This window comes from Gracilinanus agilis, chromosome 2, assembly GCF_016433145.1.
Source record: "Gracilinanus agilis isolate LMUSP501 chromosome 2, AgileGrace, whole genome shotgun sequence".
Lineage (NCBI taxonomy): Eukaryota > Metazoa > Chordata > Mammalia > Didelphimorphia > Didelphidae > Gracilinanus > Gracilinanus agilis.
This window is the reverse complement of record NC_058131.1, coordinates 631,010,342-631,034,501: the sequence shown is the minus strand read 5'-3', so window position 1 is coordinate 631,034,501 and position 24,160 is coordinate 631,010,342. Positions and strand designations below refer to the sequence as shown.

The following is a 24,160-nucleotide window of genomic DNA, read 5'->3' as shown; positions in this document are numbered from 1 at the left end:
GCCCCAGCAGGGCCTTCTTTATACCCGCCTGCCTTAGAATCGTCAAAAGGATGGATCTCGGCCCCAATGTCTCGGCAAAAGTCAAATGCTCTCACCTTTCAGGAGAAGTGACAGGGCCTGGAACGAATCCAGCTAAGAAAGACTGGGTTAGGGAAGGTACAGAAGGAGACAGAAATCGAGGACCCAACCCCCTTCTATTAGTTCGGAACTCGGGCGAGGTTGGTTGCTACGGCGACGCCTTAGCAAGGCTGAGTTCTCTATTGGAAGAGGGCCCAACCAGTCCCAGCCCATTGGCCAGGAAACCAGAACCAATAGGAAGGCGGGATGTTGATGACGTTTCAAAATGGCTGCCGGGTCGCGGGAGCCGGTCGGGTGAGTAGTTCCTTTCCGTGCGAGTTGTTGTGCTTCCCAGGGAGGCTGAGAGCCTGGTGGGGTTTCCGTAGGGTGCAGTTTCTTCCTGGTTTGGGGTCTTTCGAGATGTACTTTGGCTAGTTCCCTGGCCCTTTGGCGGCAGCGCGGGCCGCCGCGAACGTGGCTGCATCGGAGGGCTTGAGTTCGGTCTGAGGGGAAGGGGCTTCCTTCTATTTCGGGCTGCCCGTTATGGGGTGAAGGTCCTAGGGCTTCTTCTCGATGACTCAAATGACGTTCTTATTTCTAGAAGTACCGTATTTAAGAAAACAGGGCTAGATAAAAATCAGGAGGCTGGAGATCTTAGAAGCCCTGGATCCGAAATGAGGGGCTTCTCGCTCAGACTTCCCCCTCCGCCCCCAACCCCAGAGGGTTTCTCTTTGTGCCCCAAGTTGTGATTATAGCAGAAGAGGAGGTGAAAAAGAAAAAATGCTGTTCAGAGAGTAAGAGGGTCTCTGGATTGAGGTCCTAGCCTGTGTATGTCCTTGGGCATGTCATTTCCCGTCTAGGTCTTAGTTTCCTCCTTTGTAAAATGAGGGGTTGTCCAAGATCCCTTCCAGCTCTTAAAATTTGATTAGGAGCTTACACCAGTCTAAGAAGAACTTCCTGAATTCCGGGTTACATTGCCAGCAGGAGCAATCACTTTGTAAATTTAAACCCTGTAAGTATGCTCTGGGTAGCATCTCACTTATCCCAAAGCTTAAGATGGTATGTCTTAATTGTAGGTGTCTCCATGCAGTCAGGGCTGTTAAATTGGAAGCTGTGGAGTAATGTCGTTTTCCTACTAGTTCTTGAATTAAAAACAAAAACATCCAACCAAGTTAGAACATCGATTTCCCTATCCTTTAAAAATCTTGTGAAGAGTTTAATAACTTAATGGTCTTTAATTACAGGAAAGACCTGTGTTAAAATTATAATTTCCTTGTATTTTAGGGGAAAGGATACATTTGATGCATTTTGACATAAGTAAAAAAAATAATTATACTTATTCTATATATTTGTATTTAATTCTGATTAAGTCATTCTGAATTTTTTTCATAGTGCCTTATTTTAGAATATTCAAATATGGACAGCAATATTTGTTTCTTTTGATTATTGTCCATGTAAAATGGAGATAGTATCAGAAAATTTGAATTTCCATTTTAATAATTCAGTTTAGGAGAACTGGTAATGAAATACAACTTCACATGTAATGAAAAGTGATTTGTTTCACAAATTTTGGGATTTTTTAAAATTTAGAATAGTGGATTAAAAAGTGTTGAATTTGTAGTTTAGAGGGACCTGGTTTTGAATCCTATAATAGTCAATAAACAACCTTGGGGCCTTACTCAAGTCTCCATTCAATTTTTCTGGGCCTTAAGTTTCCTTATATGTAAAATAAAGTAGTTGGATTAGATGACTTGTGACCCCTCCTGGCTCTAAATCTAGATCCTGTGATCCTAAGTAAGGGATATCCTTTGAAGTGGTAGCTATTTCGGAAGTATTATTATTTGAAAATTGCTGTCTTGGAAGGCAACTTCCATGTTCTACAAAATATACCACTTTCAAATTATTGGACTTGAACTAATTTTACTACATATATCTTAATCATCATTTCTTCTTTAAAATCTGAAGAATTTAGGCAGATTTTAACAATTATGAAGTTCACAAATGATCACTGATTTAGCCTTTAAGAGTTATAAATATTTTAACCGATTTTTTGCCTTTATATAACTAATTTCTTAAAGTAGCCTCAACTTTTGTGTAGAATATTTGTCAAGTAGTTTATAGTAAAAATGTAGTTTTTATTTAAAATTTAAAATTACATGTTTTAAAACTTATAACCTTCATGATCCATTTAACTCATGAAAATGGAATCTAAATGAAATTTAGACTAATTATTCTATTAAATATAATTTCCAAAATATAGTTATGGGGTTTTTGAGAGTGTTGCTTTACGTCTGGAAATAGGATGATCCTATGAGTTTGGATTTGTGGAAAATACATCTATCCAGATTATAGAGAAGCACATTATTCATTTATTTTCTTATCAATGTAAAAATCCCAGGTTTCCCTCCAGAGGTTTTTGATAGACTGCTCTCTATGTAAATGTATTATTTAGATAGAAACCTTATTTTGCCCAATATTACTATGCCATAGCTTGCTATAGTTGTGCCAAAAACTAAGAATTACTTTAAAAATAATACTGAATAATGCAGGAATGCAAATAGATAATAACTACTGATTTCTTTTTAGGTCAGTGTTACCTTTTTCTTTTAACTGACATGCTTAGGGAATTAATGCCACAACAGGATTTAGTTTTAAAGTACCTTACTTGAAGATCAGGATTTCACATAGAACCAGCAGTCATGAAATAGTTTTTATGCTTGGGAGAGAGTAGAATACTAGGACAATGTATGTGCTAGAGAGCAATTATAGTAGCAAATTAATAATCTGCTCTTTAGATATGATGTGATATTTAAAGTCATAGAATGATGGTAGGGCTGCAAGAGAAATGAAGGGTTTAGCCGACTCTTTATTTTATAGTTGAGAAAATATAATCACTAAGATTGACTTGCACAGCCTTACAACTAGTTAGTTTCATGATTTCATATAGGCAAATTTTACTTTTAATCCAATTATTTTGTATACCATGTTGCTTCTTACTGGTGGCTTTTTGTAAGGCGATTATTGGTATTGTAGATCACATAAAATTCTAGCTCTTTAAAAGGATGAGATAAATATCAACTCCTGTTGAAAGTAGTTACTACACTACTACACTAAAGATACTGTTTGTATTAAACCCCAGTGGGTATTTAATGAAATAATTGATCAGTTGATTAAATGTAAAATTTTACAGGGCTTGATGGGTTTAAGTAGTGAAAAATTAAATGATTTATAAAGAGTAATCAAAGGAAGTGTCTTGTTCCACATTTTTATTTCTTTTCTAAAATAGGTAAGTTAAACAAGTAAGTTACAAATTTCAGTTGAGTCTTGGAAACAAATGATGGTTGGGAGTCAGTGAACCTGGATTCCAATCTCTACTACATTCCTACCTTTATGATACTTAAACCTTCTGGGCCTCAGTTTCCTTATCTGTAAAATGAGGAGTGGATTAGAAGATCTTTAAGGCTTTTTCCAGCTCTAAAGCCTTTGATGTTGTGATCAGCAATATGTATGAAATGAAAAATAATGTTAGGGACCTGGCTCTAATGATAACTTCTTTGTAAGTAACCATCGACTGTGACATTTTCTTTTTAGTAAGTCAGGGACCTGTGATTTCATTTATATGGGAACTCTGCACATCATAACCTGCATATATTTTATGGTCTTGAAAGGTAGCTAAAGTGATGTTCAGTCATAGCTACACAGCTTATAAATGTCAAAAATGGAATTTGAATCCAGGTCTTCCTTGACTGTAAGTCCAGCACTCATTTGATACCTTCTCCCTCTTGCTTCCCAAACGTGTTGTGCCAAGTTTTTCTAAGAGTGACAGATGTTTATTTCATAGTATTTTAGCTGGTTTAAAACTAGTACTTGTTTTGGTGCAATCCTCTTATATCTTGAAATTCAAACTGTTTTTCATGGTCAGTATTACCAATAATTAAATACACCTTAATTTTTCGCTTAAAATTATAGCTTTTAAGATAGTGTTAATATTGAAAAGTTGGTTTTTTGAGATTCACAATGCTATTTTGATTCAGGTCTATAAAAATCTAGGTCTTTTTTATGTTCTAAAACTTTCACATATAATTTTTTTTTTTGCTTTTATAGCATTTTTGTCACTTTCTGATGAATATTCCTCTTATAACAAAGGAAGACAGACAAAATTATTTTGAGAATTGGAATAGGTTTTGTTTTATTATTTTATATTTCTTTTAAACCACTAAGTAAAATGTGCCTCTATACCATTGTTGTTATTTTTGAAAGCTTAAATAAATTTATTTGATATTTTTATTTTCTACTTGTCTTAAAATCTTTCCTCCTTCCCATTTAGAAAAGAAGATGTGGAGTGGACTGTTACCACCTGGGATGAATGAAAGTGATATTGAGTTGAGTTCTGAGGATGAGACCACATTGAAAATTTCAGAACTCAGTTCAAAGGAAGATAAGGGAGATGGTGTGACTGGAGAAGGCAGTCTCTCTGTTTTCCCTACTGGTGAACCTAAAAATGGGGCAGAGACAGATGCAAAAAATGCTGATGAAGCGTGTCCATCTGGAGTTCCCCTAAATATGTGGAATGTAGGTTTTTCTGAAGATCTTTTTTTTTTTTTTTTTTTTTTTTTGCTCTGGGGGAAAAATGTGAACATGTCATTCTTAGAACTATGTTATATTCAAATAGATAATTACTATATAATGGCATATCGGGCCTTTATGAAGTTAGCTTTGCCCTAAAGTAAGAAAATCTTGATTTATTTTTAGTTGGGTTTAGAGGTGGTTTCCACTTTTTGTTTCTATAGATGCAAAATAGTAATATTGACTCATTTTACTTCATTCAATCTTCACAACAACCCTAAAAGACAGACACAGCAGATATTTCTACCCATTTTACAGATAACAAAACTCGGTCTCAGAGAGTTTAAGTCACTTGCTTATAGTTATAAGCTAATAAATGTCAGAGGCTCATTTTGAGGCTAGACCTTCCTGATTTGATGTCTCATTCTCTATTGATTATGCCTGCCTCTCAAGCAAATATAGAAAGCTTGCTAAAAACTGATGGGCTCAATAAGACTTAGTTAACATTCCTAACAAGCGAACTAAGATTTTTCTCCTCTTGATAGCTTTATAATAACTCATTCAACTTACAAACCAGATTAATAGATGGTTATTATGTAGCAGGTACCAGCTCAATATTATGATAGATCATGGAGATCAAACCGTTATTCAGCAACTTGGCAATTTAAACACCTCTTTAGATCACAATATGACCTTTCACTCCTAATGACAGTCTTAGTTATTTGAAGACTAAAACTTTGTCTTAACATATCCGCTTATTTGAATTATTTTTCATTCCTTGACAGAAGTTTCAAGAATTACATAAAAAGCATTCTGACCTGAAAACCATAACACATTCTAGAAGCAAAAGGACTAAAAGAAAACGTCCCAGAAAAGGTATTTTATGTATTTTTTCTCTAATAATCCTAATTGTTAAAGGGATACTGGTTCAAAAGTATTCACTTGTATTAGTCATTTTAAAGAACTAAAACTTTTCAAGAATATAAGTAAAAGTATATGTGCTGAAATTTTATGATTTTTTTTTTCAGATAAATTGAACAATAATGAAGAGTCTGACAGGTATGTAAAAGCTAGCAAAAATAACATAATGAAAGAGGCATTTTGCCTATCTGCAAATAGTTCATCTATGGGCTAATGCTATCCCTATACAAATTGTGATATAACACAAAATATTGATTTTTAGAATCTGAGTTATAAGGGATCTTAAAGTTCTTTTAATATAAACCCTATGTTACAAAGAAACTCTCCTACAATATCTCTTCCTGATGGGCATTTGTTCTTTACTTGAAGCTCTTCAGAGATGTGGTCACTATCTTAAAAGATAGCTCATTCCATTTTCTGATAGCTCTAATTATTAGAAAGTTTTTCCTTATATCAAGCCTTATATCTACCTCTAGTTTGTTTTTATTCTGGCTTTAGGCCCAGTACAACAGATCCCTTTGCCATATGATAACCCATCAAACTTTTGAAACAGCTAACATTCTCCAAACTAAACAAACCCAGTTTTTCCAACTGAACCTTGTATGGCACAATTTCAATTTCACTTACTTTCCTGGTCTCCTTCATTCATTCTTGTTCCACCTCATCAGTCATTTTTAATGTATCTAGAGCTAAACACAATACTCTATATATTGTCTGACTAGGGGAGAAGTTCATTATTTTAGGTTTCCAGTTAAACATATGAAAGTAATAATGGTTAAGTCATTTTGAATAAAATAGAGCTATCAACTTGTTTTTGTACAGTCAACAATCTTCAAATGAAGCCCAATGGAAGGAGCTTACTCAGTATTTTGGAATCAATGATAAGTTTGAACCCCTCATAAGCAATAGAGAACTTCTAAAGGTAAGTTAATTTATCTTTTTGTTTACTTCAGTCATATTTGATGGAGGATCATTGTTAAAATTAAAAATGATAAAGACTGATAAAATAAGAGAAATTAATATTTTAATAGCCATGGCCTTGTTGGTGAGATATATATGACTGTGCTTGACTATCTTTTAAATTTACTGCCAATGCCCATCCTGTCTCTCTCGTATGCCAGCCAGCCACTCAGGAAACCAAGAGACTTTCTCTAGGCCCTTCTCCGAATTTAAACTGCCCCATATGTGGGGACGTCTGACTTCCCCACACCCCAAACCGGAAACCGGAAACCCATTGGAATCACAGGAAATGTAGTCTTATAGCCCCCACGTGTCCATAGGAAGTCTGCTAGACACTTCCAAATAGCACTTCCCTGAATTCAAAACAAACATCATTCTTCCCCCAACTCAGTACCTAAGATTCACCATAGATGTATCAAATCAGTACTGGTAGAATATAAGAGCATGAAATCTCAATGCTGAGAATAGTGTTGAAGGAGTCAAATATTAAACACTTAAGTATTTTTTCTATTTAATATTTGTCACTTTTGTCACTTTAAAACACTTTCCTTCATGAAGCAAAATTTTCATTATTCCTCTTTATGTCAAGACTTCTTGTTCTCAGGTTAAGTTCTTTTCTGGAAAATAATTATGATACAGAGTGGTAAGTTACAGCATTTAGGTTGCTAATTTTGCAAAATTGAGTTAGATACTTGTCTTCTTTGTTCAGTTCAAACTTGTAATAACTACTAGGTGCATATACATTATGCTAGATGCTAGGGACACAAAGATATAGCACAGGTCCAGCTTTGAAGAAAAATACATCATAATTATGAGAAGGGCAAGTTCATAAATAACTAAGATAGAAAGGAGAGTAAGGACAAGTACAAGAGAAAGGCATATATGAGTTTGAGGTCAGAGAAATCAGATTCTCTTGAAGGAATCTAGAAAGACTTCATGAGGGAGCTGGCATTTTAAATGGACCTAGAAAGCAAAAAAATACTTCAACAGTTTGAAATAGTTAAATGGAAAGGAAAGAAGGAGCCAAATCCAAATATATGGGTAAAATGTGAACAAAAGCATCTAGACTAGGTGGGTAGAAATAGAATAGTCCAAATTGACTGGAATATAGACAATGGGAAAGGGAGTAGTAGACCAGCATATGTCTTGACCCTAGCATAAGGAGTTTATATTTTATTTAAAAGTGATTGGAAAGGTTTTTAAGTAGGGAATTAAAATAATAGAACTACTTTAGAAAAATTACTGAGGTCATTATATGGATGGAGAGGCAGGAAGCAGAAAGACCAATTCATATGATCAGGGCTTTAGAGCTGGAAGGGACCTAGTTCAACCCGTTTTGTTTTATAGAAGAGGGAACTGAATTGTAAGGAGGTTAAGTGATTTACCCATGGTGATACAAGAAATGTATATCAGGGGCAGGATTGGAACCTAGGTTCTTGGGTTCTAGAGTCATTGCTCTTTGCATTGTATCCTACTGCTTCCCAGCTGTGGTTCCTAGTCACTGTCAAGAGGCCAGATTACTTCACCAGAAGAGTTGATACAGAAACTTAGAATTCCTAACTTCTCATATCTTCTATTCCTGAAACAAGAGGTAGGAGAGCCTTTAAAGGTAGAATAGGAGGCAGCTGGCTGTATCAGTGGATTGAGAGCCAGGCCCAGAGACAGGAGGTTCTGGGTTAAAATCTAGTCTCAGACACTTCCTAGCTGTGTGACCCTGGGCAAGTCACTTAACTCCCATTGCCTCGCCCTTACTGCTCTTTTGCCTTAGAACCAATACATAGTATTGACTCGAAGATGGAAGGTAAGGGTTTTAATAAATAGATAATTAAAAATAGGATGCTTAGTTGGACCAAATTCTCCCCATGTTCTAGGAAGAATAACGTGGAGGTGGGGAAGGGATGGTATCAACTTCACTGAATCTCAAAAACAAATGGAGCTATGAAATGTAGTGGCAGCAGCTGACCAATGGAATCCTGAAAACCTGTGCACCATCTTTAGCACACATGCTATAAATTTATGGCCTCTGGTATATATGATCCTTTTTTAAAAATATAGTAAAATCTTAGTCCTTTTAGGAAAAAAAATGTTTTATATAGTTAAATTTCTTGGGCATGGGGCTGAGAAAATCCTTAATCCATTATTTAAAGCATTTATTGTATGCCTATTGGTAAAATAAAGATAAAAAATTTAGATGTCTGAATTGGAGCTGATCGTTAAAATTACAGCATCACAGTATAAGAAGCACTTCTGTGATTATTATTCTTTAAATGATTATTACATGTCTAAAGGATTGCTTTTTTGAAACATCTACTAATACTGCATGATCCTACACCAAAATCTCATAGCCCAAGGCTGCTTCATGATATGCAAGTTGTCTCAAAAGTTCTGAAAAATCTTCATTAGTGATCACCTTTACCAACACTATTGTCATGTTTTTAATCTTTCCCCTTGCAAAATAGATATATTCCTGAAGTCTCCTGTTAATCAAATCATGTTTTAAACATTAAAAAGGGCATTATTTAAAGGAACCCTACTACAAATATTTTGTAAAACGATTACAAAATGATTCTTCCTGATTTGCCTTGTAATGTTGGAATTTCTTAAAGCCAACAGACAAAAAAAAATCTGACCCCCCAAAACAGGCTTTGCTAGTGTATAGGAGATTGCTGTCATGAGGTTTACTCTTATGCAAATTACACAGTACCAAGGTTTCCCTATTTATCTTGGTAGAGAAGAGAATTGTAAAGACACCTACCTTAGGAATGGCACACTTCGCTAAGAACAAAAAGAAGTCTAAAGGATGATGAGCAGCTACCCAGGATCTAGAGTGGATAAGGAGGATATAGGAATTCTTAGTCCATTATCTAGAGAGATCGATCTATTAACTTAGCTAAAATAGGCTTTTTATCCTATATTTAGTCACCCCTTTAGAATTTTTTTTTTAAATAGAATATCTTCATCTTGTTTCTCGTATTCCCTTTTTGGAACATTCTCATGCTCAAGTTCTTCAGTTAAGGATATGCACTTAAACATCCCACACAGATGTTACCTGCTTGCCAAGCAATACAAAAATATGTATTTGTCATCTTCCTCTCATGTAGTTTTATATTCAGTTGTTCTGTGTATTAAATAAAAATGTAAATTTATTTCAAGTTGCAATTCTGAAATTCTTTAATCTGTAATTATGACATAATAGATGATCTAGACTCAAAATTATAATTTCATAAGAGTAAATTTTAGCAATTTTAGAAATATTTTTACAATACTTAATTGACTTTGATTATTCAGCATTCATTGAGGAATTGAATGGAATTATATAGGAATTATTTGGTAAGAAAAGTTGGCAATACCTATAAAGGATTTGAGAGGAATTTTTCAAAATAATCTACTCTTTGATTTGGGGAATTTTAGCATGCCGTGCACTTGTTTCTAACAGATTTTCTTCAACCTGATTAATTTGTTGAGTATATTTGACATGTCTAGTTACTGCAAACTATAAACGCCAGTGGTCTTTTCAAATTCTTTTGTTTTGAAATCTTATTTTAAGTTTGAAAGAGCATTTTGTTATATATAAATTCTTTTAGTCATAGTATATGTATTAAGAAAATTTGGTGTATGATTTTAGAGTTAGTAAATTTTGAGTATTGAAATGTTCATAGTGCTGCTGTTCGAGTTGTTTTCTTTCTGGGCCTGGTAGGGTAAGGATTTCCCCTTTTCTCTTCCCACTCCCATAAGTCTAGCTCAGAATGTTAGTAACAGTGGGCCTTTAATATCTTTTAAGTTGCATTTATTTAGAATATAAACTTATTAGAAAATAGGCTCATACATGAAACCAGAATTGACTTAAAATAGAAACTGACATACTAAATTTTCATTAACTGAAACTTTTAAAAGGTAACAAAAATGAATGTTTTGTATATAGAATTATTCTTTGTGATAGCCTCAAGTTAAGATTATATTTTGACATAATCGTATACTTTTAATATTAGATAAAAATATCTATTCAAGCCTTTTATTTTGCACATGAAGAAATAGAGGTCCAGAAGCTATCAGGCTCAACAAGTCAGAGATCCAAATAGAATCTAGGACTCCTGGTTCCCAGTTCAGTGTTGCTACCACTATACTATTATCTCTCTTTTTAATTTTATGTGAAAGTACTTTGGGTAATTTGTATGTTATTAGCTCCCATAGACCAGTACATAGATTTAAAAAATAAAAACTGTTGCAAATACCTCACTTCATCAAGGTAAGTGAGGAATTTAGGCTTTTCCCTCCTGCCCCACTAGATATTGATTTTTTAATCAGTGTACAGTAAGGAAACAGCATATCTTAAAGGAATATTTGATACTTGATAAAGCAATTAACATTTTTAACAGACTACGAATTATCTTTCAAGTAGAATTATGTATGGAAGTGGGGTATCAGATACATACTTAAGTTTTTTTATGAAACTTTTCGCTGGATTTTGTAGGAATTCAAAGGAGGTCATACTCTTATATCTCTAGTGAGCCTAGGAATGAATGGATTGAGAGGGAACAAATAGCAGTTTTCAAATGAAATAAGCAAGACAGGAGCATTAATGCTGTTCTAATACAAGTGACTGAAATGAGATGCTGAAGGTTTACAGCTGTGCTAAGTGGTGAAATGAAAGCTATTTTTTGATTGACGACTTTATTGCATTTCACTAGAATTGAATGAGCTAAGTAGGATACTCTGGATTGTGGACACTATACTAATATTTTATGGATAAAGCATCTTTTGCCATAATACCTGGCTAAAAGTGTTGTCTTTAACCCCATTATTGCTATAAAAATAACATGTAAAGTAGAACATTCGTAGAAAGAAAATTCTGGGAAGAATAAAGAAGGCCATGTACTGCCCTTAGCAAAGGAGAATTTTATGGGGAAACACTTGAAGGTAACTTAAATATTACTGGGTTTAGAGAAAGGGGAGAAGGAGGACTGACTGGACAGGGATAACAGACTGGACCAACAAACACAAACCCCACCAAAGAACAAGGAATGGGAGATTATGGATTGGCAGTTGATACCAACTGCCACCATAGATCCACCTAGCCTGGGAGTCTGTGAAACTAACAAGTGAGTAGACTGGGACCAAAGATTTATAAAAAATACAGGCTTAATACAGACGAAAAGGATAGGGATGATGGAGAGGTATATCTATAACTAGGAATATCTAACTGATAAGAAATGGAGTTCTAAGAGGGAGTTTCTCTGTCAATCTAACTTCAATCAGGCTGACAGCCTTGACTGAAGACTAGAGGGAGAGAGCTGGGTGTTGGGATTCTCTCAAATGGTCCAGGTTGCTTCTTTGATGACTTCTGGATAACAGGGACCAACTCCTTGCACAGCCAGTAATCCAAGAGATACCAGGTAGGGAAAAATGCCTGTAAACCGTCCACCAGAAATAGACACTATCCACTACCAAGGGTTGTCTTGAGAGATGTTGTTTTCAAGCTTCTCCAGTCCCAAAGATCCCAAGCTCATGGAGTCCCTGCTGGCTGGATCTCTGCTCCAAATCCCTCTCACACCAGCACTGACAGTTTCACTCTTCCCCAAGTTGCATTCCAGTACAGAATGCTCAAAGCTGACAGCCAAGCTCCTATACTTCTAACTCATGATTTCTATTCTATTCCCTAAATCACTTCATTACAAGAATAAGTATGCTCTAGTCTAAAATACATTGGACCAGGGTCTCCAGAGCCTACTCCCAAGGGCTCTGTCGCTAACTTGAGCCAGGTACTTCATTACTCTGGGTCTCCGTTTCTTCATTGGTAAAATAAGAATTTTGAATGAGATCCTTATTTCTAAAATGTCATATTTTTGTATAAAACCTACAGTCTGAATAGAGGTTAGATGAGGAGATAATTGATACTACTATTTTTCCCTCTAAAATATTAAATGTAAAATGCTTGTTGACTAACTGTATTAGAAATGGCTACACATTGTGTGTATGTGTGATAATAGGTTTGATTTCTTTAATTTTGTTACAAAATTTTCATGACACCCTATCCAAACCTTCCTAGACTAATAAATGTGTTCTGTCAGGATAATTAAAGCTTCAAAGTGTTTCATGACCAAATAGGTTTGAGAGATGCTATGTTAGATTATCTCTGGGATGCCTCCTAGATTTTAAAATGCTCTATTTTTTTTTCCTGGAGTTTTAACTTTGTTGTTAACAAAAACTAGACTTTTGATGAAAACTCTAGGTGCATTACAGAATTATCAATTGTGAAATATAAAGGAAAGGGCAGCTAGGTGGCTCAGGGGATTGAGAGCCAGGCCTAGAGATGGGAGATCTTGGGTTCAAATCTGGCCTCAGACACTTCCTAGCTATGTGACCCAGGCAAGTCACTTCATCCCCATCGCCTACACCTTACCATTCTTCTGCCTTGGAACCATATATACCAGTGATGGGCAAACTTTTTAAAGAGGGGGCCAAAGGAAAGGAAATGCTCATCTGTCAGTCTGTTTCTAAGACAACTCTTTCGAAGTTTTATTGTATTGCATCCTACTCATTGTATTCATCAGATTAGGAATAATGTCTCAGACTGGATAGAACATTTGAGGGGGCCGCATCTAGCCCACGGGCTGTAGTTTGCCCATCACTGATATATACAGTATTGATTCTAAGATGTAAGGTAAGGGTTTAAAAAAAAAAGGAAAGGAGAGAGGGATAGAGGGAGGAGGGAGCAAGGGAGCAGCTAGGTGGTTCAGTGAATAGAGAGCCAGGCTTGGAGATGGGAGGTTCTGGATTCAACTGTGGCCTAGATTTCCTAGCTGTGTGATCCCAGACAAGTTACTTAACTTCACTTGCCAAGCCCTTGTCATTTTTCTGCTTTGGAGCCAATGCTTAGTATTGATTCTAAGATGAAAGGCAAGAGTTTTAAAAAACAATTAAAATGGTTAACTGTTTTCTAAATACTATTTAGAACCAGTTTGATTCAGTTTATTGATTACATATGTCAATTCAAAAAGCTTCAAGTGGTTTTTAGACTGGAAAATATAATTGTGGGGAACTCTCAAAGCAGAACTCAAATAGACCTATTGTTTCATTAACTTGGGAGTTCATACACCTTATCCCTCAGTGTCTTTACATGTTTATAAGCATTCAGAATGGGTCTCCTTCATATGTACTTGGTTCCACTGAGTGACTGTTCTTGTCATCATTGTTCTCTTTAGCACTACTTTTGCCTCTTCTATATGCACATCTGAGACTGTGATGTTGAGAATCCAAGTGTATTGGCTTCACTGTCCTTAATAAAGAAAATAGTTTACAAAAAATGTTTTTGCAAATGTTTTCCAGTTTTCTTCAGTTTCTAGTACTTCCATATCTGTTCTTAGTTGGTAACTGGTTTTACCTCTCATTATTTTAGTCTGCTTAATGAAAGACTATTATATCATCCATCATCTTTCTTAATAAGATTTTACAAATAATTTTATATTTTTAACCTGATATTACCAAGTCTTCTCTCTGTATTTGGCAAGTAAGTCAGATGTATTTTTGACTAGGATGCTTTCTTCGTTCTCCTTGGTATAGTTAGTTTAGTAAAGTTTAATGAAATTTATGGATGAAATTTAACAGTTGATATCAATCTTATTTCTGTTACCTATTGGTCATTTTTCATTTTCATTTGTTTAAATAATGGATTTTGCATTATATCTTTTCTTTTTATTATTGTTGTTATTTGTTATTCTGATATTGGCTCTGATGAGTCAATGGTCTGGCTGTACTCAGACAGATGAATTGGGATTACTCCCACATCAATAACAACCTTTTTCCATCTGTTAAAACATAATATAGTTCATTTTTTATGGTGTTATTTGCTGCTCACCATATTAATTGCAGAAATACTCACGATAAATGTATGAGACTTCTATGTAATCAATATACAAGTTTCAGGCCTCTCTATTTCTTCCTGAATCATGCTTTGCTATTTATTTCTCCCTTCCTCACCTTCTTTGACTGCATTTGAGTTCTCAAGTATTAGTATTTGTATTGATTTAATTTGGAAAGTTTTAGCAAGTTCTTCATAGAATTTCTCTGCTACATCATCCTTACAAATTGAGGTTGTTACTTAAGCTGACATTTATTTTCATCATTGTCGTTTTGCAGGTACTTTTCATTACTATTGTGATGTGTGATAAGCACATATCCTATGAAATAATATTTCTTCTTCTAGATCCACAACGAGAGAAATCAAGCTTTTTTTTTTGAGTGGGATATTTTTGTTTATAGGGGAAAAATGAATCACTGACATGTTGTGTGATCATGCTTCCCTGCTCAGAATCCTTCAATACCTCCTTCTTGCCTACAGAATCAAGTTTCAGTTGCTTTGTCTTGTGTTTAAGACCTTTGAAAAATCTGCTATCACCTGCCTTTATGTCCTTACTTCTTCTAATTTCCCAACACGCAGTTTATGTTCCATTCAGCGTGGATGACAGAGGAGGTAGAATGAAAGACCAGGCTTCAAATTCCATCACAATTATTAGCTGTGTGATTTGCAGCCAGCCACCTCTGTGTTCCTCTTTCTTCATCTGTAAAATGAGAATAATAGTACCAGCTTTATTTATGCTACAGGTTTTTTGTGATCAAAACCCCAGGTACTTGATGTATATATTATGTGCTTGACTAGATCAAATGAAATAGTATATGTCAAGTGCTTTGTAAACCTTAGCTAGAACAGTATGTTGACATAAGTTATTACTTTCTGGTCCTCTGAATATGTTCTGCCCCTCTGGCTTTGCATGTACCCATTCCCTGTGCCTGTAATGTCATCCCATGTCTTTCTTTTAAATTTCTCATCACCTTTAATGTCTGATTCAAGGGCTATCTCCTAATGAAGCTTTCACTGACAGGATGCTGGAAGACCAGTGACTCTCCAAGTTTCTCACTATTTTATGTAGAAAAGTTACTTGATAGACTAGAAAACTTTTGACATTGGTTTTGAATCTCTCTTACTATATGTTCAACCTTGGACAAGTCATTTCACCTTCTCTGTCTTAATTTTCCTATTTTTGCACGTTGTTATTTAATTCAGTTGAAGTGTTACTCATTTAACTGATTCATTTGCATATTCACATTCTAAATTGAAATTTTTCTTTTTATATGGGGGAGGATTGGTAGTTATTTTTTACATTCTCGTTTCAATAAAGATTGGACAGAAAAAGGGTTTTTTCTCCTTACCTAATTGCTTATTGTATTAACTCTAGGAGTCTTAAAAGTTGCATTATATAGGGTTTCACTTGTGGAATACAATAAAAATAGTAGTTTTATTTCTTACATGCTTCTTTATGATGTAGAAAGTGATTTATAATAATTCTTTCATTTAAATTCAACAGACATTTATTAGGGTTTACTATGATTATGTGCTAAGTGCTGGAAATCTAAGAAATGACTTAGTCCTTGCCCTGAAGGAGTTTATATTCTAATTGGTGAGGTAGGGTATGATGAGCCTAAACACCCACAGGTTTGCATATCAACCCTTTGAGATGGAGTAGTGCAAATATTGGTCCTAATTAAGATGGGAATACTGAGTCAGAGAAGTGTGATTTTCTTAAGATTATATAACTAAAGACTGGTAAAGTAAAGATTTGTTCCAAGTTTTATAAATTAGCACTTTTTCAACCATACCTGCTTAATAAATCAACTATTTACATTTAAAGATTTGGGAACTCTAAAATAGAGTAATAATTGTTTTCCCTTATAACAGTTTGTAAATGTTAAAGAAAGATCAAAATGAACTATGTAAGCCAAACTTAGGAATAAACGTGTTTTACAGGCATAAATTAGTTCATGTAATATAGACATGTGTATATATTTATGTTTACTAAAGTAACTAGATAGGTGAAGCTAATGTGGTTGTTTGGCTTTAAGCACTTTTCTATTGCTCTTCAATTATACAAAGACATAATTTAGTGTTTTCTTTCAGTCCCAGGAAACTTAACTATGTATATAGTTCCTTCATTAAATATCTTTATCTATGTATAAATCTTTCATCAAGTATCTTCATCCAGTAAACAAAAAAAATTTTTAATAAGATTGTCATTTTCTTAGAAGGAAATTCTTTCTCTTTCATAGGCAGCCTAATTTCTTACTAATGGCCTTCATTTAAATTTGTTTATTTTCTTTCTAGTCAGGCCTTGAAGTGAGCATCGACAAATCTGTGGCTGAAGGGGATATTGAGAAAGCAGAAGAACTAAGTAATAGGTTAGCTACTCGGGAGGTAATAAATTTTTTTTTTATTTATGTTCATTATGAAAGTATTTTATAAGAAAATATAGTTAACATTTTCAATATTGTCTTTCATTCTATAGTTCTTTATGTTATTTTGAAATGTAGAATTATTATGTTGCTATATAGTTTTTAGATCAATTTGGGCCCAATTTATTTCAGAAATGATTCCTTCCTCCTAATCCCTGCATGTCCAAAAGGTTAGCCTTATTTTCCTGTTTGCTTCTTTAATCCCACCTATCTTTCATTGTAAAGGGAAAAGCACTTGCTCTCTCTCTCTCTCTCAAGATATGATAGGCAAGGTCACAAATAGAAGTTGCTTACTTATCAAGAGTAAAGACCAGGTTGATCTGGTAACCTTCTGTGTAACTCCTTTTCATTTGGTTAGCTTTTAAAAAATATACTTGCAGGCTAGTTGAATCTTTGTGTTTATTAATTATACACTAAATGACTTGCTTGCCCATTTGCCTCCTTCTTAGCTTATGTTTTCATAGTATCCAGTGAATTGGTAAATTCAGTGGGAAAAAAATATAGCCAAGCCATTGTTTGGCTTCCTACAACTATCATGGTGGATCAATTATGGAAAATATTCTACTCCACCTTATTGTTCTTTCTTTCTGATCATTCTCTAAATGAAAAACAGATGAACATCATTTTAGTACATATCACACTACACTGTGCTTTAAAACCAAGATTGACTGGTAGAACTATATTTTACTTTTGGTTCTGGAGCACCTGCCCTGACTGGTGTTGGAGTTCAACAGAAATAGATACTTGAAAGTAATCTTTTTTTTTTTTTAACTACTTTGAATTTTTATTTTTTAGAAAAATTTTCCATGGTTACATAATTCATGTTCTTCCTCTTCCCTCCACCCCCCCCCAAAAAAAAACGCTCTCTCCCCATAGCCTATGCATATTTCCACTGGTTTCTTCATGTGTCATCGATCAAGGCCTATTTCCATATTATTGATAGTTGTTCTAGGGTGGTCATTTAGAGTCTACATCCCCAATCATGTCCTCATCAACCCAAATGTTCAAGCAGTTGTTTTTCTTCTGTGTTTCCTCTCCTGTAGTTCTTCCTCTGAATGTGGGTATTGTTCTTTTCCATAAATCCCTCAGAATTGTACTGGGTCATTGCAATGCTGTTAGTACAGAAGTCCATTACTTCTTGAAAGTAATTTTAAAGTAAAAGAGGTTCTCTTCTTCAGCCCTTTACTGAGTTACTGTAATCTAAAGGAAGCCATGAAGGATGTAAACAGAGACACATAAGAGTATTATGGTCATTTTAAGAAACTTCTTTTTGGGAGTTAGAAGAAAGTAGCATTATTGGTATATATTCCCTTTGAATTTATTAACATTTTAAAAAATATGTTTCTCCCTAAACCAGTAGTGCTACTAGGTAAGACATGTAACTATTTAGTTGCCAAGTTTTATCTTTTGTGGTGATTCTATTATTGGCTTTTTTGGGTGATGCATATTATTTGGATATAGTGATAATTTTATTAATCTGTTTTTAACCATTTTAAAAAAACAAAATAATTGGTTTTTCTTTTTTCTTTTCTCAGTTTATTCTTTGGGGAAATTATTTTAAATAGCATCTTGTACACTGTACATACCTATTACACTTTAAATAAATTTTAATTGAAAAGAGAAACCGTGTCATGATAGATACAGTACTATCCCTGGAGTCAGGAAAACTCAGGTTCAAGTTTTGCTCTGATCGATACCAGCTATGTGACACTTAACAAGTCACGTAACCTCTTAGTGTCTAGTAACTATATGTTATTCATTTACCCTAATGAAAGAGTTTCCTAAACCAAAGAAATCATAGTTGTGGAATTTAAAAAGTTAATTTTTGATTTTGTAGTGTATGCAGCTATTTGGGAAACACTATAGGCAATTCTCATTTTGAAAATTTGGTTATATTCTAAAGTTCATTTATAATTCAACCATTGGGAATTTGGAATGTGGTTTTTCATGTGGGCAAAAAATGTAAATATGAAGATATCCTGGTTAATTCTCAAAAACTTGTGTATGATAAGAATATGACTGAAGTGTTGTACTAAGAGTTTCCTTGAACTCCACTCTTAATTTCAAGTCTTAAACTCTTCTTGGGCAGAGAAGTTTCTGCATTTTGGCACCTTAGTAGCAGTTATAAGTAATATAGTAATGATTTCATTTGCTACTACTATATCATTAAGGAAAGGCTTGGGCTGACGTGTTCAACAACAGGAGTTTCAGCATTCTTTTCTTAGATCATTTGTAAGCTGAATACTCACTAATTGAGTACTGGTTATACTTCAAATAACTTATCCCATTTGGATCAAGATGTCAAGGCCCTAAGGAATAGGTATAATCATGTTCTCTTCATTCAATGAGTTGTTTAAGTGCTTTTTAAACTGATAGTCGTATGTGTATGCCATATATTTAGTCTATTATTCTTATTACCTTTTAACTTTTTTCTATAGCTACTAAGAGAATCTGCAGTAAAGGCTAAAGGATATATTATAAAAGCCATTACAGCTTTGTGGTTTTTAGTTGTATTTCTTTGCTCCATTTTCATGTCTTCTGTCTTGAAGTAGAAAAGGTTGATGAGATGTAATATAAAAAGCTATGAGTAGCAGTTGAACCAATCCATAAGCACTCATCTCAGCAGATTTCCTCAAAGCTTTACCCTTTCCAAAAGTAAAAATAGCTAGGTAAATTGCATTCTAAAGAATTAAGTTAGTAGGTGGCAGCTAGGTGGTTCAGTGGATTGAGAGTCAGGCCTAGAAATAGAAGATTCTGGGAGCCAATATGGCTTCAGAGACTTCTTAGCTGTGTGACCCTGGGCAAGTCACTTAACCCCATTGCCTAGCTCTTACTACTCTTCTGCCTTGGAATCCATATACAGTATTGATTCTAAGATGGAAGGTAAAGATTTAAAAAGGGGGGGAGGGGGAGGTAGTAAAATTCTGATAATTTAGCCATTGTTATTTTAACTTTGCTACCTCCTTTAACACCTTCCTTTATTTTTATTTTATTTTTTTTAATCCTTACCTTCCGTCTTGGAGTCAATACTGTGTATTGGCTTCAAGGCAGAAGAGTGGTAAGGGTGGGCAATGGGGATCAAGTGACTTGCCCAGGGTCACATAGCTGGGAAGTGTCTGAGGCCAGATTTGAACCCAGGACCTCCTGTCTCTAGGCCTGACTCTCAATCCACTGAGCAACCCAGCTGCCCCCTAACACCTTCCTTTAAAAGCTGGCAGGAAGATTTGATATGAACTGAAATGTTCCACTAACCCTGCCAAATATCTGTAAATAATCAAAAGAACATGGAAACAATAACTAGTCGATTAGTATGGTGCCTTCTTTCAGGTAAGACATATGGGTTGCTTAGATTTACAATTATGAGAAAATTCTTTACATCACATAACCTAAGTCCTTAGTTAAAGGGGTTCAGTTTCCCAGTCACACAGGACTAGGTTCAAACAGTGCTCAATTTCCACAGTCACTGGAGTCTGCACAGAATCAGGGGCACGTGTGCATACATTCTCTGCATGGGGGAACAAGTTGAACCATGGCTAAGACCATACAGACCAAGGTGAACTTTGGGTAAAGTGACATCAGTTCCTTGTGAATGGCAGGGCAACAACTGCCCAAACAAATGACCCCTTCATTAGTAACTAACTAAGATAAAAAGCATTCTTGAAAACCTCTCCAGGCCTTTCCATTACCATGGCCACTGCCTTCCTCCCTCTCAGTAAAGCTTGTTCCCTTGCCATGGAGATTTCTGGAGTCATTAGTTCTTTGGACAAGTCCCTATTCTTGCCTCCCACTTAAGGTTCATTAAGCATACATTTTAAAAGTACCAGCATCAGTCAATGAGCATTTATTAAGCACCAGCTATATTTTTGGACTGGCACTAGGTGTTAAGATATAAAATATAGTAAAACAATCTAAATGTACATGTATAGGTAAATTTGCAATGCCTACAAAATAAATACAGAATGTTTTCAAGGGGCATGGAGTACTAACAACTTGGGGAGTCAGGATTTCTCTTAAAAGAGACAGCACTTAGTGCAGAACTTTGAAAGAAATCCATGGTTTCCCCAGGAAGACAGGAGGAAGCGAAGCATTTTCAGGCTTGAGAGGCACCCTGTGCAAAAGCAGAAGTAACAGATGGAGTATTACATACAGGGATCAACAAGAAGGCAAGTTTGATTTGTAGAGTATATAAATGGGAAGTAACATAGAAGTAACATAGAATCTAGCTAGAAAGGTAGGCTAGTGATTGAGACCTTTAAATGTGTAAACAAGAGGCTGTATTTTATCCTTTGGTAGTAGAGAGCCCATAGAGCTTTTGGAGGAAAAGAATGGCATGGATTAACTTGTGTTTTTGTAGCATTCCGAAGAATGAATTATAAAGGGGAAAGGGTGGAGTCTGGAAAACTAGTTAAGATATATGCAGTCTAGGCAAGAGGTGTTGAGAACAGGAACTAGGTTGGTGGCCATAGGAGTTGAGAGAATGGGATAGGTCTGAGAAATGTGGAGGTGCATTTGAAAAGATTTGGCTACTAGTTGAATATAGTGAGTAAGAATGAAGAGTTGATAGTGACACTTAGATTGCAAATTACATTGGCCAAAAGAATGGTGCTACCATCAATAGAAATAGATTAAGTTAGGAAGATAGGTAGTTTTAAGGCTAAAGATAAAGATTTTGGTTTTTTAAGTGATGAGTTTTGGATATCAATTTGGAGCTAACCAGTTGCTTATGCAAGATTGAAACTCAAAAGATAAATGAAGACTGAATATGTAAATTTGAGAGTAATCTGAATAAAGCTGGTATTTGGGATCAGAGGAGATCACTTAAAGGGGGAAAAGAGCACACAAGAGACTCTTAAAGACACATTCAAATGTGGGAGCAGGAACATAAATGATGATCCCACAAAAGAGATTGAGAAGAAAGAGTCAGACAAGATGATAACCTAACAGTATCATGAAAGCCTAGGAAGGAAAGAATATCCAGTTGGAATATGTTGGTCAGTGGTATCATGTGCTGCACAGAGGTCAAGAAGGATGAACTGGAAAAAAAAAAAGTTTATTGGATTTAGCATGAAGAAATTATTGATGACTTTATTATTATTTTTTTAAACCCTTACCTTCCATCTTGGAATCAATACTATGTATTGTTTCTAAGGCAGAAGAGTGATAAGGGCTAGGCAATGGAGGTTAAGTGACTTGCCCAGGGTCACACAAGTGGGAAGTGTCTGTGGTCAGATTTGAACCCAGGACCTCCCATCTCTGAGCCTGACTCTCAATCCACTGAGCCACCCAGCTGCCCCCTTATTGATGACTTTAGAGAGCAGTTTTAGTTAAGTAATGGAGTCGGGAGCCAGATGGTATAGGATTGAGACATGAGGAGAAGATGAGAAAATAATTAGAGTATAGACAGCACTATTGGAAATCATCTGTGAAAGAGATCAAATAAAGAAAATAATCACCTCTAGGGGTTTGTTAGGTTAAGTAAAGATTTTTTTTAAAGGATAAGAGATGCTAACATGTTTCTAGGAGCAGCAAGGAATAAGCCAATTGACAAGAAGAGGGTGAAAATTAGGGAGGAGAGAAGGGATGGTGGAAAAGGAAAGCTCCTAGAGGAAACAGGAAGGAATAGGAACAGGATTACACATAGAGTGGGTTGGTTAATAGCAAGGGGAAGTACCCCTTCATCCTTGGACAGGAACAAAGGAACAGATTGATACTGCCAAGTTTTTTCAACATTTTGTTTAGTTTTACTGAACTTTGTTTCCTCTTTGTTATTCTTTATTATTAGAAATGGTTTTATTGGGGAAAGGGATTGGGAAATGCAGGTCATGTAAAAACAAAAGATGTCATTTTTTGTTTTTCTTAAATGAAGGCTGTGGTTGAGGTGTGGATTTGGGTATAAGAAAAAACTTGGCAGATGTCCTAAATTATTAGTAAAGGTTGAAGTAAGGTTCTCTGCTGAGGAGGAATAGGATGAGATAGGGAAGGAGTAAATGTGGGAGATGACTTTAAAGAAAAGGTTTTGAATGGCTGCTATGGGGTGGATTAAGGTCCATCAGGGAAATATAAAAGGATGGTGGGCATAATCTAAGGATTAAGTTCGGAAAGGGCAGTGCTTTGAGATATCCAATGTGATGACTCAACTAAAGGGATAAGATTTTGAAGAGAGAGAGAAGACAGACAGTGGTGATGGCCTGGGAAAGCAGGAAGGAATGAAATGATGAGAAGTAACAATAAGGGTTGGAGTTCAGGTTGTGTGAATTTAATATAAATTATCCCCTTCTTTCCTTTGGAAAACCCAATTTTGCTAGTATCAGTCCCACCCTTTGATTGTCCACCACATGTGGACTATGGGAGGATGGCCTCTGGTTTGGACTGAGGTCAAGTTTGTCCAACCAGAGAGATCTAGGAGTGACATCAATGGATTTATTAGAGAGAGGGGACCAAGGAAGTGGTAAGGGCTTCTTGGCTCTCTTGGGCTGGAGACTTCCTGGTATGACCACTTTTGACTAGTGAATAGAGACAAGCGCAGCAAACTCTGATTAGTTAGGCATGGCCAGGTGACTTTGTGACTCTTGCCTCTCTGTCTCTGTCTCTCTCCCTACACTCAAACTTTTACTAATAAGTAATTATAAATTAATATTCGGTCTCCAGAGAATTTACTCATAACAAGATTTAGCAGGGAGAAAGAATTGGTAATTATGGTCAAATTCAGTTATAGAGATGGAAATGAAATCTGTCTCTTGTGGAAGGTAAGGAAATCAATGGTAAAAGCAAAGCATATGACCATCTCTGTGTGTGTGAGTTGAGGTGAAATGAAAGTTCAGTTTGTTAGAGTTGAATAGTACATATTTTAGGAGCCATAATTTTGTACATTGAAGTCCCCAAGTACAAAGACAAGTATTGGGATGAAGGAAGAATATGTTAGGCACTGAGGGAGGTGCAAATATAAATAATACATGGTCCTTGTCTTTAATGGCAGCTAGGTGGCACAGTGTTTAGAGTATTGACCATGGAGTAAGGAAGACTTGTGTTCAAATTTGGCCTCAGATACTTACTAGCTGTGTGGCCCTAGGCAGGTGCCTTAGGTTTGTGTTTCCTTAACTGTAAAATGTATATAACAACAACAACCTTACCTCAGAGATTGAGTCAACATTTGCTAGTATAAAAGTCTCAACTCCATCTACTCTGGTCCTATTCCACCACAGTCCCTATCCAGTTTTATCTTCCCTTTCCATGATGGCCTTTTGAACCCTTTTATTAGAAATGACTCCTTTTTCTCACATTTGATTTTCTTTTGGCAGTCATGACAGAAGGATTTTCTGTGGTAAGTCCTGCAGTTGTAGCTACCTTATTCAGATGGTTTGTCTTATTCACT

The 24,160-nt window shown here is 35.4% G+C and overlaps 1 protein-coding gene across 1 annotated transcript in view; it reads left to right on the top strand.

Annotated features, from left to right (window-relative positions):
- Positions 1-355: 355 nt before the first annotated feature.
- Positions 356-24,160, top strand: part of FAM204A (family with sequence similarity 204 member A) — a 38,555-nt gene continuing 14,750 nt past the window's right edge. Inside the window, exons 1-6 of the mRNA XM_044662593.1 lie at positions 356-372; positions 4,385-4,629; positions 5,409-5,499; positions 5,652-5,682; positions 6,367-6,466; positions 16,661-16,750. Of these exons, the coding sequence (XP_044518528.1) occupies positions 4,393-4,629; positions 5,409-5,499; positions 5,652-5,682; positions 6,367-6,466; positions 16,661-16,750 (549 nt within the window). The 5' untranslated portion in view covers positions 356-372; positions 4,385-4,392. The remainder of the gene's footprint in view (positions 373-4,384; positions 4,630-5,408; positions 5,500-5,651; positions 5,683-6,366; positions 6,467-16,660; positions 16,751-24,160) is intronic.